The sequence below is a fragment of the Thunnus albacares genome, chromosome 16 (assembly GCF_914725855.1).
Source record: "Thunnus albacares chromosome 16, fThuAlb1.1, whole genome shotgun sequence".
Taxonomy (NCBI): Eukaryota; Metazoa; Chordata; class Actinopteri; order Scombriformes; family Scombridae; genus Thunnus; species Thunnus albacares.
Genome location: NC_058121.1, coordinates 20,285,615 through 20,302,006, shown reverse-complemented (window position 1 = coordinate 20,302,006; position 16,392 = coordinate 20,285,615). Strand labels below are relative to the sequence as shown.

General features: G+C 42.4%; 1 protein-coding gene across 1 annotated transcript; it reads left to right on the top strand.

Moving 5' to 3' along the window:
* The first annotated feature begins 127 nt into the window (after positions 1-127).
* On the top strand, positions 128-12,050 carry ism2b (isthmin 2b). Its single transcript, XM_044330037.1, has 6 exons — positions 128-872; positions 5,247-5,498; positions 6,619-6,952; positions 8,934-9,071; positions 9,198-9,266; positions 9,395-12,050. The coding sequence occupies exons 1-6, from the start codon at positions 762-764 to the stop codon at positions 9,910-9,912; spliced, it is 1,422 nt and encodes a 473-aa protein (XP_044185972.1). The 5' UTR covers positions 128-761; the 3' UTR covers positions 9,913-12,050.
* Positions 12,051-16,392: the final 4,342 nt, after the last annotated feature.

Here is a 16,392-nt window from a genome sequence, read left to right as displayed (position 1 = left end):
TTCAGCATCGACCCACTGAATGCGTGCGTAAAAGGCAAGTTTACCGAAACCGGTTGGTTGGGCGGTACACACACACTCACACACACACACACTCACACTCACACACACACACACACACACTCACACACACACACACACACACTCTCTCTCACACACTCACACACACACACACACATAGACAAACACATTCGCTAGAACCGGTGGATGAACTTCAGCTGGATGATGGATTAACGCATCAGACAGATAGCAAAAACGCACTGCATACTATGAACTCCAGATGTCAATGTATTGGAAGAAAACACCCACCCACCCACGACGGAGTGACTCACAGTTTAAAGTAGTTGAATAAACGAGCGCCGGTGCGGACGGGGAGATTCTACGTGGGGTATTTGGCTTCTTTCTGGTACTTAAAGCTCTCCCAACTGTGGCTTTTATGGGGAAGAGAAGCACTGAGCTCGACCCGCCATACGGACAGACAGTTGCTGCGCGAGGCGCTGGTGCCAGATATGGATAGCGCGCGGGATACCTCTGGACGCTGGCGCGCATCTTCATAAAGTGCGACACTTCGGGAGTTGAGGAGGCCTAAAAACTTCATTTGTTCTGAGTCAAAGTTGCTGACAAACGGAAGACAAACGGGACACAAGAGCTTCTTCTAAAACCAACAAGTTAATTCAGAGAAAAGAGTGTTAGAAAAGCCTCCAAAGAACTTTTTTTTTTTTTCTTTCCCCAAACCTTCACAGGAAGCTCTGCAAGTAGAGAAGATGCGTCAAGAGGTCGCGCGGAGATTTCAGATGCTGTTTGTGATTTGGTCCATACTTCTCTTTAGTTTGGGGACAGGGTTTCCTACCAGACACAAGAATGTTGCCCACAAGGTACGTTTTCTACAGACACTGGTTGTGTGTTGGCTTCTTTTTTCCCCCCCTTAAGTTAAGCAAGTTATAGCGACACTTTGAATCACTAAAGTCACACCTGCCGCTCACAAAACGTAGTATCTAATTGCAGCTAATTAGCTAATGTCTGTTGAATCGTTGAAACTGTTAAGAAATGTGTTTCTGTGTGTGTTAACTTAAGTTTCTGGCGCCTTTATTGCTTAATAGTCTTTTTAAAAAGCTACTAATAACAATCTCAATATTATAATAGGCCTAACATCGGCAATATTATAGAAAAAACTATACATTTTAGTGCTTAACTGTTATAGGAAAATTATGTGAATGAAAATCATGTTTATAAGTTATATTCCAGACACAACTCCTACGTTTCTTTGTTCACGTTTGTTTATTAAAATGTGAATGTCATAGAAAAAGCAAAATAGCTTATTCAGCCATCACCCTCCATCACTTTAAATCTAAAGATTCAATCAATTAAATGAGCTGAAATGACAGAATGTGATTTCCTCAGCAGTGCATGTTGGTCTCTATTGTTCAGCTTCTCTCTCCATGTATAGTAAGGTTTGCCATCACTGGGCATACACTGTGCTATAATAAATCCAAACTCCCTACACACACACACACACACACACACTAACACGCTGTGCAGTGTGTGTGTGGTGTGTCTAAGGGAATGTTTGTGTTACACGCGGACATATTTGGATATCAAAGTCTGTTTGTGTGTGTTTGTGTCGGGGTTCAGTTTTTGCCTTTGAACTCTCCTTCTTGTGTGGCCTCCCATGGATGCCCTATTGGGTCTCTCCCTCTCTCTCATCATGTGTCTGATTGATGTCAAAGCAAAAAGAGACAGAGAGGGGAAAAGGAGGGGAGGGAAGAGGAGAAGGGAATGATTAGTGAGAAGGAGAAAAAAAAAAAAAAAAAAAAAAAAGATCTCACTGTGGCTTGTGTGATTGTTCGTTTCATTCACCAAAAAGGCTGCAGTTGGTGACTCTGTACCTCCGGCGTGACCTGCTGGATGTGTGTCCGTAAGTGGCGGATGGAGAGGAGAGATTAGCGGAGGAAGAGAGAAGGAGGAGGGGGGAAGCTCAGTAAAGCGGGTGCCCAGTAACGAGATGCTTATGTAACTAGAATAAGGCGAGCCCTCTGCATCTCTCACATTGGAGCTGGGGTCAAGTGTCATTCATCTGATTGTTTACATTGGCTCTTTTTTGTGTTAATGTGGAATTTCCTGTTTTTGGTTTTTACCCCCATCTCTCTGTGAAGAGGAGAAGGAGGAGGAGGAGGAGGAGGAGGAGGGGGGGTTGCGTTGAAGTGGCCTCTTTCCCAAATATTGAGACCTGTTTGCACTGTCTGTTTTCTTCCCCTACCCACCACCCTCCACCCCGACCTCTACAACCTCACCCCGATTCTACCAGGCATGCATTTGTTGTCCCGTTTTTTTTTTTTTTTTTTTTTTTCCATTTGCGAAAGATGGCGATCAAAGAGCGCCCATAGTTTATTGTTCTTCTGTAATGGTTTGGAAACAGCCAAGTGCAGAGGCCTTTGATATCTGCGGGCACATAAATCAGGGCTGCCACACCGCCTGCCTTCCCAGCCTGGCCCCCCACACCCCTCCAGATCCTGTCCCTACCCCTCACCTCAACCCCTGCTGCCCTCGTCCCGTCTCCCGACCCCCTCTCCCGAACCTGAATGTGTGTCACCATCAGCAGTGGCGATGACAGTAGCCCAAAATGGAACCAGTCGTTTCAATCAAGTGAAAGGAGGACACAACGCCTTGCCAAAAGGGTGGATTTCTCTGTCATGTTTGTCTGAGGCCAGGCTGAGGTCCCCAAATGTATCCATATAGTCTCCCTGTTAAACACACTGCATGCCATCAGCCAGCGGGCCTTTGATCAGAAGAGCCCCACTACGGAGAGGAGGAGAGCAGGATCAGAGAGAACGAGGGGGAGGAAGAAAGGAGGAGGAGAGTGATATACAATGCGAAAGAATACAGGATCCAGATGTGTAACAAGACGAGATGGAGGGTGTGAAAGTATGCAGCCTCCCTCGTGACTCTGAACTTTTGTGTGTCTGCGTGAGTCTGTAGGTGTCAGGGCATGTGTGTGAATGTAAGGTGTGTATAAGTGAATATTGTAACTGCTGGGCACATTTGACAACGATCCACTTGTGTTGATAACAGGCAAGTAAAAGGGTAAAAATGGAGCATCATGCTGGAGGATTTGTCCAATTAAAGCAGGCAGTATACAGTAACAGTCAAAAGTTTGGACACACTTCCTCATTTACTTGAATGAGGAAGTGTGTCCAAACGTTTGACTGTATATCAGGTGTAACAAGACAGCAGCTGAAGAGGCCTTTATGTCTCGCTATTCACATATTTATAGCAAGATATAAAGGCTTAGCTCTTTTTAGGTATTATTTCTTTATAATTTCTTGCTCTAGCCTCCAAATATAACAAATTAGATTGGCGTTATCTGTGGTGAAAACTTGGTAATGGTGCAGTCCTATGTAAATAGATTTTTAAAACCTGGCAGTGCACAAAGAGTTTGCTATTCACGATTACACAAAAAACCCGGGAGATGAGGAATAAAAATCACTTTACCAGGAAAAACTTAAGGCTTGTAGCATTTCATTTCTATCCTCTGCTATTTGGTGCATTTGATGTTTTGCACTTAAACACACGTTACCTGAAAGTACAGTACCAGCTAAATGTTTGGACACACTTTCTCCTACAAGTGAATGGGAAGGTGTGTCCAAACTTTTGATTGGTACTGTAGGTTAACATAAAACAGTGTCTGGATGGACTAAATGTTTGGCATGACAAGAAAAAAAAACTATCTAACTAATGTTTTAGATAAAACAACAGCAAAACCATCTAAAAAAGTAAGGAATCACATAAATACACCAAACCTGTTATGATAAAATATATGACATGTATGCATACTTACTTACAAACGTTGAAACATCCAACGTTTGTATGGATAGTCTCTTGAACAATGAAATTGAAAAGATTTGTGAAACAATTTGTTAAATGCAGCCCCCTGTCGGTTTAAAAAGATATTGATGTTTCTTGGCAAAAATGTGGCAAATGTGTTGCAATATTTGTAATATTTCCCTACAGTATTTGACAACAGTGTATTAAGTTACAAGGAAAGGCTGAGCTTTCCAAAAAGGTTATCTACTTGTCACCACCAGTTTATAGATATTTGGGGAGGGGGCCAACTTCTCTTCATCCATCATTTATCATGCTTGACAGGCTTTTCCTCTAAACAGGCATTATGTGTTCACATGCTTGGATTTGTCTGACCACATAACTTCTTTATGGGACAATCACAGGCAACCACTGAAAAGTACGCCCTGTTCTAGAGGCCATAACCATAAATCATCAACCGTTTGGTCATTAATCCAGACATTTCTTGTCCTCTTTAGCCCTGCAACTGCCACTGGTTTGTTCTGTGCAGACCACAAACTGGCTGTGGTCCAATCTTAAAGGCCTGTCCAGTCATATGTTTGGGCCAGTTTAGCATATTCTGGATGATATAGATATGGGTGAATGGCAGACAAGGGTTCATTAGAGGCTTTGGACTTTGGTTTTGACCAACGAAATAGACATGTGTGCTATTGGACATGAAATAGACACATGAACGCTGGAGAATCAGACCAACCAAAAATCAATTTTCAGTGACTCTATTCCAGATATAGTCCATATATCTACAATTCCCCAACATTATACTGTCATTATTAACCTCAGAGATCAGCGTTTCCTCCTGTTGTTCTTCCTTCTGAGTGACTGTAAAAAGATAAGTGGTGGTCGTAGTGGCGGCAGCATGGCAGGTTCAGACACACTCGCACCAGCCCAGGGGTCCCACGCCTCCCAGGCCCTCTCATTAAAGCTAAAAGAGGATCTCTCTGGCACAGGCCCCTCTTTGTCCACGGCCTGGATGCCATGACTGTTGTGGGAAAAAAAAAAGAGATTGAAATGAACGAAGGCTGGTTGGTCACTTGGCTGGGTAGTTGGATGCCTCAGGGACTCTCTGGAATTGCTGACCAAGCTGTGAAGTGGTAGACGTTTTCAAGGTTTCTTTCTGGAAACAGAGCACTAATTGTTTTTATACTCACTAATAAGCCACTATAAATGATAGATCTTTTTTTGTCAGTGGCCTAAAAGTCGCCAGTGGCCAGATGTCTTATTTGCCCTTGTCCTTTGCATTATTCAAGGTGATGTCTGCGCATAGGGCATTTGCTGCCATCCACTTTTCCTTTGGTGATTCCTCTTTAAAATCATTCCATTGGATTCTTGTTAGTGGCCCAGATAAAAAAAAACACACATTATCTTACATCTTAACTTGTTCATTCCATCAGGCTCACGGCCACCCAGTTCACAGCGGCGGGGTCCAATATGTTCCTGATGCTTTGGAGCAGCAGAACCAGGTGCAGAGTCTGTTACCCGAGCCCCACAGCCACCAGAGAAGATGGTCCCACCCGCAGCACCGCTCCGTCGGTGTTCTTCCACAGCCAGAGCCCGAGGAGGAGACCAAACCCTTCATCCTGGATCTCAAGAACTTCCCTGACCTGGCCAATGCTGACATCAACTCACAGAACCCCAACATACAGGTGAGTGGGGAGAGGGTTCATTTTAGTTTGTCTACTATAACCATATGGTAACCAATAATTGGTAAATTATGGGTTAGTTGAAAACCATTTATCAAAGGAGAACTGGTCTGTTTTGTCTTCTGTTGTACTGATTTATTTCCTTAATGCATAACAAAACTAACAATCTCTCAGTCTAATCTTAGAAATCTCTTTGTGTCTTTTATTTGCTACTATTTAATCAAAGTGTAATACAGGAAAAAGTGCTCTGTAATCATAAGCATCACCCATTAAGATCTCATCATCTCCTTCTAAATTGAACCAAAAAGTTCAAAAAAGTTGTTCTGTTTAACTTATCTCAGGGCAGTTATCCTTTCCAACTCTGGCCAGTGTAATCAAAATGTGGTTAGAGGGACATAATGATGCCGGCCCATGTCTACAGCAACCGATGAAATGTTCTGATGAGTTTTCATGTAGCATATAGACCAGATGTAGCATACAGTATTTCGACTAAAAGACTCGATATACCCAGCAGAAACAAATGAAAGCGGTTCCCAATCATCATACTTCTTTCCTAACTGTGAAATTCATCTCCCAACAATTACAAAAAGATAGTTTTCCTGTGTAGTCTCCTTGTTGCCTGGTCTTCACATCAGCTAAAGCAGGCCCTTGGAAGCACTGCAGCATCTAAGATGAGTCATATAGAGGTAATGAGAGGTAGTTAACCAGAATAAATGCTCACATTCTCTCCCTGAGAGGATCGTTTGGTTGGCTGAATGCTCATGCTCACGTCTGGCTGGCTGATTTAGATCCGGGGAGTGGGTTTGCTTGCTAAAATACTCCTCCGAGGATTTGAGACGGTTGATTTCTTGAGAAGAACTTGTAACTTAACTGCTAAAGCTACACAAAATCATTGGTGGTGCTTTACTTTGTGGCAAAATTAAGATAGCAACACTGGACAGTTCAATCGCTTGTTTAATACTTATTATTATGTCATTGGCTTCCACTCACTGTTAAAGCCAGTTTGGATTATCAATTACCCGACAATTTGGAGTCTTGGTTTGCTAGTTTAAACTTTTAGGAGAAAGTTGTTCAGTTGATATTTATTTCAAATTCATACAGACCCCTCTCTCTGTCTATGAAGGTAACCATTGAGGTGGTGGACGACCCTCAGATGGAGGTAGAGATGGACCTGGCCAAGGAAAAAGACTGGCTACCCTCCTCTTCCTCCTCCCCCTCTTCCACAGTAGATTGGCTCGGAGGCAAGAAGCTTTTCTGGCCGCTTTTCTGGAGTTACACCGATGCTGATTCCAGTGAGGACAGCAACAGCCGGTCAGGCGTGGAGGAAACTGGCGAGGAAGAGGAGGATGGAGATTACTTAGTGGATTACGGCAGCGAGGAGCCCTTACCCAGTGGAGTAGGCGGAGACTGGGATAGTCGTTGGAACGAAGGCTTGAATCCAATGCAGAGCTACTATGGTATGTTTTGCCAAGTGGTACACTGACTGTCTGCTGGTGCAGCCACACAAACACAGCTCGTTTTAGACATGACTTCATCAAAGTGATCACAGCTTTTAAAAAATTACCAAAATTTATCTTGTGAGTTTTACTGATGTAGGGATGAAGAAATGTAAAAAAGGGGAAGTATGGAAATGCAATCACTGAATTTCTCAAGTCACAAAAGAAAAAGAGATAATGGAAAAACTCAAAGGTGAGCGAGACAGAGAAGGAGAGAGGGAGGACCGCAGAGTGGCTTAGGAAGGCTGCATGATCGACTGTCTTCACAGTCAGAGAGAACCAAACGATGCCAGCATGCGAGGCAGTTTGAGCACTCGACCATCAGGACATTGTGGGTTATAGGCACTTTGAAGTCGACACTGGTCGTGCTGGTCGCAGAGGCCTGCCTTTTGAAGACGGGTCCGATGCGCTCGCTAATGGCAGCGTGAGGCCGGCACTGTTCTCTGGGACAAAACAGCCCTCTGCTTGTGGACAATTAGAGGGCAGATTGGGAACACAGAATGACAGGGGCCATTCGGCCGGCCCTTTCATCCTTCCCCGGGACCCCATGGGCCCCCCCAGACCCTGGCGGCCCTCACTGCCCTCTGCGGCTCGGCCTTTTGAGCCAGTTCAAGAATTTCGGGGGGCTTTCAGGGTTCTGCATAACTTTTACAGCTCTCTTTCCCCTCTTAATTCTGCCTTCCTCTGGTGGGAAAACTGCTGTGTCTCAGCTTGCACAGACCACTTATTCAGTGGTAAAAATAGTAAATAATGAGAGAGCAAAAGGGAAGGTGTACAAAGTGAAAGAAAGGGAGAGAAGGCAGAAAAGAGAGATAGAAAAAGAAAGAAGGAAAGAAAGAGAAAAAGTTTGATGGGCTGGGCATTGGGTAGGCCAATGTGCAGACCAGAGTTCTACTGCAGATCATGGGCTTACCACAGCCTAAAGCCTTCACTCTTCAAAGAAATTTCCCATAGAAACAAATCCATGCAAAATAGATCTATTTGTTTTTTTCAAGGTTTTTGAAGTCAGACCTATACTGTCATAGCAAAATCTTATAATATGATAGCAGGTGTCTAAACCCTGGATAGTTTTACTCTCCAACCTTTTCCTTATCCATGTGACAACATATCGACTTTATCTGTTTGAGTGCTGTGCATGTAGACGAGCCAGCAAAGGGCAACAATGCCTATTAAGTGGTCACATCTAAAGACTCAGTGAACATAAATCAAGGATGTCTGCCTTTGCTTCTTCTGTAATTAAGACTCTCCTGAGACCTCATTCCCGTATGGCCACATGGCGAGTTGGCAGCGCCCACAAAGTAAAATTGGGTGCTCGCTACACCCAAGCTGGTATTTCTGCACCCACCTCGCCTTTAATCAAGAATGACTTGTTTTCAGTGCTATTAACACCACAAGGAAGCATGGTGCGGAGGCGGACAGCCACAGCACAGCCTCTCTCTCTCTCTAATTTCACTGAAGCCTTCTTAAAAAGAATATGGGTTTTCATGGGGAAGGTCAGACCAGGAGAAAATTGTCATTTGTATGGACTGAGAGAGTCCAGAGACTTTGAAAGTTTATTCTGGATTAGAATGTGAAGTACGTGCTGAGTTCACTTCAACACAAAACTCCAGAGTGTTTTTTTTGTTTTTTATTTGCTGGGTTTTCCCCTTGTGTTCGTAATGCCAGTCAACCCTTTCAAGCTGCGTCTTTTTAGCTTGTTAAATAAACTACATACCTGTGTCTGAAAGCACAATATAGAGTTCCTGTAACTGTATATTTGTTTCCATGCTTTCATTATGTAATCCTCTCTTAATCTCTGATACTTTTTTGCAATATGTAAATGATTGTGCTTTCATCCTAATAAAATCTGACAAATTTTCATTGTAGTGCAAAGTAAGCTTTGATCCATGTGAAATATAGAATACAAGCTAAGGCTGAGTTTGTTTGGATTTTGTTCCCACAGAGAAAGAGACAGATGAGTGGACTCCCTGGTCTCCTTGCTCAGTGACATGTGGACATGGTGAGAGGAAGAGGACCAAGTCCTGTGGCTACTCTTGCACTCTGACAGAAGCCTCAAAGTGTGACCTGGAGCCTTGTCCAGGTGAGATTATACTTCCATTTTAAGAAGTAAAAACACCAAACAAAGCCAGAGTATTGAGACATCTTTTGTGCTTTTGGGATTCCCCTGTCCCAGCTGGTTTTTAATCTACAACGTTCCTCTTTGCAGGTGATGTCAACACAGTGGTAGAGCCCTTCCCTTTCGAGATGGAGAATGGCACAGAGCCATTTGGGACAGGTGAGTGTTTATTATTGAAAGTTCTCCATAATATCTTAGATTAGCTTCTCGGACCAAAAATATTTCAAGCCATTATTGGCCATGACAACACAAAAGTTTATGTGGTATTGCTGTTGTCTTTCCAATAGATGTGGACAGCTGTGAGAAGTGGCTCAACTGTAAGAGTGAGTTCCTCCAGAGGTACCTCCACCAGGTCTTGGCGGAGCTGCCCAACTGCCCCTGCTCCTACCCCTCTGAAGTGGGGTACACTGTGGTCAGTGTCTATGATGAGACTCATGGCCAGCCGTTCCGCTGGCGTGATGCCAGTGGCCCCAAGGAGCGCCTGGACATCTACAAGCCATCAGCACGTAGCTGCATCCGCTCAGCTCTTTCTGGCGACTCGTCCACTCTCGCAGCGCAGCACTGTTGTTATGATGATCGTGGGCGGCTGATCACGCGGGGAAAAGGCGCAGGCACGCCTAACCTGATCAGCAATGAGTTCTCACCTGAGCTGCACTTCAAAGTGGATGTGCTGCCTTGGATCCTGTGCAAGGGAGACTGGAGTCGCTTCCATGCAGTGCGGCCACCCAATAACGGGCTGAGCTGCCCAGAAAACCCCCATGAAGACGTGTTCATGAATGAACTGGAGGAGGCCAGGGAGTACTGAGGACTACAGCCAAAACTACCACTTCACTCCGAGAGTCAGAGGGCCTAATTTGAGAGGAGACTGCCTACCTTAAAAGTCATGTAATATTATGTCTAAAGCATGCATCAGCCATTTACCATGCATTAATGACTCAGAGGAAATGCACATTTGTAATTGGGAGTTTTGTGGGGTTTAAGAATGATGGTGAAGTGTGGCTGTCTCAAGTTAGGATTTGGCACAGTGCCCTGCTATCAGGCTCGACTGAACTGAACTGAATTACATGAATGGAAAAAAAATGCAGTGTTCTCCCATTGCTTTCCAACCTGTTACACATCTGGCATGACATCAAGCTCTCTCTCTTTATATTCAGTACACTCTCCTGGGTGCGTGTAAGCATGATGTCTACCTACTGGCTTTTTTGGTGGTGTCCTGGAGTGCTTGTGAATGACAAAAGCAACATATGGTAAACATCCTGATCATGCTTCTTGTAGGTTTTACAGTAGGAAATGTATGAATATGGGCTGGCTATTTTGATGAAACAAACAAATGTATGGGCAGAGTCCAACAGATGAATATCCCAACAATGCTGCTACAATATAAGATCCTTCAGGTTTTAAAAAGGTATCAAGGGGAACAAGACGACAGGAGATCAGTAGACCCTAAAGATGCCACATGCAGTAACAGTAATGTACATTTCAGTCAATCCTTTGGGACACTACAATTAGCAATGTTACAAGAATTTGAAATCTAAACCAGAGAGGTAAGCTAAAAGGCTTTGAAACATTCTGTTGTCATTATTGAGTTAGTGAGAATTATGACAATAGCCTTTAGGCAGTAATGATACAGGAACAGCACATTTGATTTCAAATGTTTTGTCACACAGATTGATTTCATGTGTTTCCTCACATTTTCACAGCCAGGAAAATATATAATCTGGGTGCCAAAGAGTTAAAAATCAGACTGTTGGTGCCTGTGCAAATCCAGCGTCCTAAGTCTCTACGGTGCAAATGTAGGAAAGAAAAAGTTCTACAGTGAGTAGATTTTGCTCATAGATGTGTCTCTACAATGTTCTCAGGGGGACTAACTGACCATGATAAAAAAAACAAACATTTGTTCATTTACCTCGACAGCGGAGCACTATTGGACCTAGTACAAAGTGTATTGGGGTAAAGATTAGTAGACGGGTATCAGGAGTGTAATCCAGATTGGAATTGATGAACAGATAATGCTTTTTGTGCAGTTTCAAAAAGCAGTTGGGAACCCTTATAACTGAATAGTTGTTGATGCATTGTGTGCGATGTCATTGCTGTTTAAGCTGTTGGCTTAAGGTCTTTGGGTTTATGTATAGAACGTGATTAGATAGAAAGGGCATTCCTACTCAAAAAACATTCTTGAGAGGTCATGTCGTGGCCTTATTCTAGCTGACATAGAGTATTGGAAGTAGTTGCCATTACCAAATATTTCGTCACTAGGGTATAGACCATAAAATTTGAAACAATGCTCATCCCTGTGACAGTTTATCAAACAGTCAGTGGCAGTAATCTTAATTCTACTTATAAATATCTGAATATTGCAGGACTTGCCCTTTCTGTCCAATCAAATCCTATGGATGTTCGCTCCAAACCTTTTTTTTTTTCAGGAATTCTGCTTCCAGATGTGTACATGCGAACACGCATTTACATTTTGGAATCACCGATTTTAAAGGAAGGCACTTTATTTAAGGTTTATATACAAAAGATTTATCAAAATGTACTCATGTTTGCCATTTGTTAATGATAGTGTTATTGTGAAGGGAAACTCGCCAGAAATGGTGCATTGTTCTATGAAAGTGCATATATCAAGTGTTCTGTTGAGAAAAAAGCATGATCTTTTTGTGATTTCTAAATCTAGTATTACATATATGGTGTTGTACAGTATTTATTTGTCTGTTCTCTTTTTTTAAGTTTACTGAAGCTTTGAAATGACTCTATACTCAACATGGTGCACTAATCGGACTGAGAAATGAAGGCACCCAATATCAAAAGGGAAACCACTTGCCTCATATCACTTCATACAGCAACATCAAGTGTTTGTGTTTCATTCTATGTTGTACTGCAGTGCTCTATGAATATGTTGTTGCAATTATGCTGAAGAAATATATAAAGACTTTGCATTCATCATATGACTTTTTATTCTCATTTCTTTTCCCTGTACTTTAAATCACTGCGTAGTAGGGCCAAGCAAAGCATAGTGGAGCAACATTCCTGACACACCTTTCCTCTCCAACAAGACAGGTAGCTACATTCTCATCTAACTCAAGCAAGAAAGAGAATAAGTTGTAAAAAATGTGGAAAAACTGTTGTTCTGAATTTGTTTTTCTTCCCTTGTAACAGTCAAAAACAAGTCAGACTATTAAAAGTGGAGTGGTGTGTATTAGATGTCCACACACAGCTGAGCTAATGTAAACTGTGCTAAACAGTTTAATAGTCTGTAACTAACAGATTGTGGTTTTGTGTGTTAGTGTCTGCCTTGATGAGAAGCAACGGGGAATGTGACTGTAATATTTTTTTAAATCTAAATTACCATTTCCACATTCAAAAGATCCTGAACCAAGCGATGACAGGATTCAATCAGCTATCACGGATGAATTCTCTTGGTAGTACATGGAAGCAGCATGTGCAGTCGCTGTTTGGACTAACAGCATCAAACGTTTTCCTCAGTTTACTCTGCTTTATCGTCTGTGTGTTCTCGGTCTAACAGTGGTTTTCTTTATAGTTTGAGCTCACATCTAAAAGTCAAAAGTCGCACTAACATTTTCTGCCAGACTTCTAAACAGTCAGCCGCAGCCTTTTTAAACCGTGCGTGTGTCAGGATTTAAAAAATGTGTTGTAGGCATTCTTCCAGACAGTGATTGACAAGACTGTTACATTTTACATGAATAGGATTCTCAGTTCTGGTTTGGGTCCAAATTTTGAAGACCAAGCAAGAACAAGAGACCTGTCAGTATTGGCTATAAATTCCTTTAAGTTATGGTTCCAGAAAAGAAAAGCTAAACTACACTTCACGATGGAAATCAAAATTACGTGGAAGTGTTTCCACTCGACTCGTCAGACAGTAAATGTACGATAAATTTAACCTTATAAGACCCTGCATGTCTCAGCTAACAGTTATATATCTCCTGTGTGGTTTCTAGGTTGATCTCTTCCTAACATCATGATGTCTGACGCTATACTCTTTCCAAAGGATTAAATAACATTGAGATTAAAAGTTCAAAGGTCAGGGTAATGCAAATCCATAGGCTTAGGCAATCCAAATACTCCTCTTATATACTCTAATTCCTGTAGGTCATGATGCCTATACTTCACTTGCTGCTCTCATTGACCCAAGAGAGAAAAAAAAGCATGGTTATGCATTTACAGTAGAACATTAGGTCTAAAGTGGGACACAATTAGCAGAGGATGTACTAATGTTAGGCGCATATGCAAGGAGATACTTAGAAATCCATCAATTCATCTCTCTGGTGTGTATCCACTGCGGAATGAACGATAAGGAGCTTGGTAGGTCTACTGTGGTCCTCCAGTGATTCCTAAGTTGACTGCAGATGAGTGCTGCGTGGAGAGAAGCCAGACACATGTTGACCACATTGCTGCCGCAGAATAACAGATAAATAACCGCAGATGTGTAGACAGAGGAGAAAGCAGAAAGAGGGAAAACAGAGGAGGGTGAAAGGGAGAGGAAAAAGAACATAAAAGAGAGGGGAGGTTTCAAAACGTTGTGGCTAAAAGATGTTATCTGAAATATTGAATGAAGCAAGAGTTCCCAGGCGGAGGCATTTAAGAAAACGAGTGAATACACTTGACAGCTTATGGAGGTCATGTGCATCATGTCACTGAGGGAGTGCGCTGTGGTTACACAGAAGTTCAAGCTGACCGAAATCATTGTATTTCAATTTAGCATGAATTATTTCACATAGAAAATGTGAAAAGACTGGATTGCAATCCAATAGTGTCCACGTGCATTCCACCATGCACCTCCATGTTTGTCTGTGAACGTGTGTGTGATGTGATTCATTCCTTTAGTTATAGCGCTGGTGGCCCAGGCCTGGTGCCAGAGCTTGGTGGTTACAGATCTGTTTACTTTTGTAGGCTGGCAGGAACATGAGATTTCCTCTGGGTGTACTGCGGCTGGTCGACCTGCAAACAGCATGGCCCTTCAAGTCGCTCGCAGTTCCCGTTACAGGCTGCCTCGTCCCCAACCTCCCCCTGCGGATCATTTGTGACGAGGGTAACCCCGTGCAAACAAACATACCCTAGCGCAGAGGCTGACAAGGGTTCAGCCAGGGACACACACACACACACACACACGCACACACGCTGCATTAATGCTAACAAACATATTCTTGTCTGTGCACACAAACCCATGCACATACTTCAGCTGCTCTACCTACAGGACTTATAAAAATGCCAGTGGATCTTAGAATCTTACGGATTATGTGGAGTTTGACTTGATCCCATTCCTTGCCTAGTTTGACACAGAGGGAGGCCTTGTTCTGAGATGATAAACAAGACTAATCTCAAAATGAAGCCTCAACTCCTAAGAGGCAGAAATCCAAGAGTTATTGAGCATAAACACCAAAATTGCGAGAGTGTATTTTCACTTTTTGCACCCTTTTTTTTCCAGCTGCAGATGATACGGCTGGTTAATTCTGTGAAAAAGTAGCAATACAAAGCCATGCTAGCAGCTCTGGGAGGCTGTAAATAGGCACAGTGGCACATTGCGCTAAACGCTAACGTCAGCATTCTTACATTCTCACAATTAAAATGTTAACATGCTGATATTTAGCAGGTATAACGTTAACAAGGTTCGATCGATCGGACAAGTTTTGACCTAACGAAAAGTTGAGGGATCACCAAAATTGTTACAATTCATCCTGGAAGGGACACGGACGTCTGTACCAAATTTCACAGCAGCTGCATGGCAAACTCAAGGTATAACCAAGTCATCTGGGAACCATGAACGTCTGCACAACATTTTGTGGCAATTTATTCAACTGTTGTTGAGATATTGCAGTCTGGACCAAAGTGGTGGACCAACTGACTGACAGACAGTTCGACATTACCATTCCTAGCGTGGCTTAAAATATATTAAATGTATCACAACTATGAGTGTGTACATTGTTGTCTAACAATCACTTGCAAGGACTGTTACATTTAAAAGCACAAGAACACATTGAGATTGTGTTTTATGATGTCTACTGTCAAGATGTGCTTTCCTCTAATACGTTACATGCTCCTCAATCTTGCAGACTGAGGGCAGGCAAATTGTTTTATCAAGCTAGAACAATATTCAGCACGATAATCCCAACACTGGACATCAATATCCTCAGAGAAGTCTGAATAACTGACATTCTTTGGATGAACCAGACTCTACAAACTTTTGTTTGTTTACTCATGTCCAGTGGGAGTCTTAATTTTCTCCCTCTCTCTCTCTCTCTCTCTCTGGCTCTCTCTCTCTCTCTCTGTTGATAATATAATCAAAAGAGCAGCCAACACAATACCTTTGGACATGAGAGGGGCCTGCAGATCCAGTAGTACTGAGGCGGCAGACAGCCAGCCATAACAACATCAAACAGCCCCTAGCCTCCAGCGTTTACACAGAGCCAAGACCCTGGACCAAAAATATGATTGCTCGTTCTTTTTAAGATAAGAATGCAGACAAGCTTGAAGGTTATTGCGAACAATATGTACAGGTATGAAGTGGCCATGGTGCTAGAAATGGCTGGATTGTTGCAAACAAGTAGGAAAGAAAGTGATATTTTAGCTCAGACGTGGTTTCTTGTACGACTTAGATCAGAATGTGAGATTTTCGTCTTGCAAGGAATGATGAAAACAAAAATGGATGACATTCTCATTTAAATGTGCAATACATGGGAAGGTTTTGATATCAGAAAACATCCTAATCAAATGGATTATTTCCATGGTCAGTTTACAGTTCATTCTCTCTGAGAAAAAAAAAAAAAAAGAGCAGAGATGGGAAAATACTGGGAATTTCAGAAACTGACATAGAGCACCCCCTTCTGGTATTCATCAGTAAATACACAGGCCCCAATCTGTGCTTCACATCTTAATATTTTGCATTTACTTTCTGATATTACGGCAAATAGCCAAAAATCTGTTTGCTGTCTAATTAAGAATGACATTACTTTATATTTGAGAAATTCTGTGGAGATTTTTTGACAAATGTCTCTGCTTTTGTTCAACAGTTGTTGTGTGTAAAGTTGAGCCCAACAGACCATTTTTTTTTTTGTCTGGAATCACATAGGTTTGTTATCAGTTGATCTGAAAAATGAAATAATAGAATAGACACAACTCCACAAACTCCTGATTTGTCCCGGAAATCATATTCTACTTTCAGTGTCTCAGTCTCGGTGCCTTGTGAACTGAGCAATGTGAAAAATGCAATAAAAGAATTTCCACACAAAGGCGGTTAAGTGTAGTATTTGCATTGCCTCTTACTTCCTGT

Excerpts from the sequence above, each read along its gene's own strand:
- ism2b (XM_044330037.1), top strand. The coding sequence starts at position 762 with ATGCGTCAAGAGGTCGCGCGGAGATTTCAGATGCTGTTTGTGATTTGG. Across the intron at positions 5,499-6,618 it reads CACAGAACCCCAACATACAG|GTAACCATTGAGGTGGTGGA; the intron begins GTGAGTGGGGAG and ends CTGTCTATGAAG. Across the intron at positions 9,267-9,394 it reads CACAGAGCCATTTGGGACAG|ATGTGGACAGCTGTGAGAAG; the intron begins GTGAGTGTTTAT and ends TCTTTCCAATAG.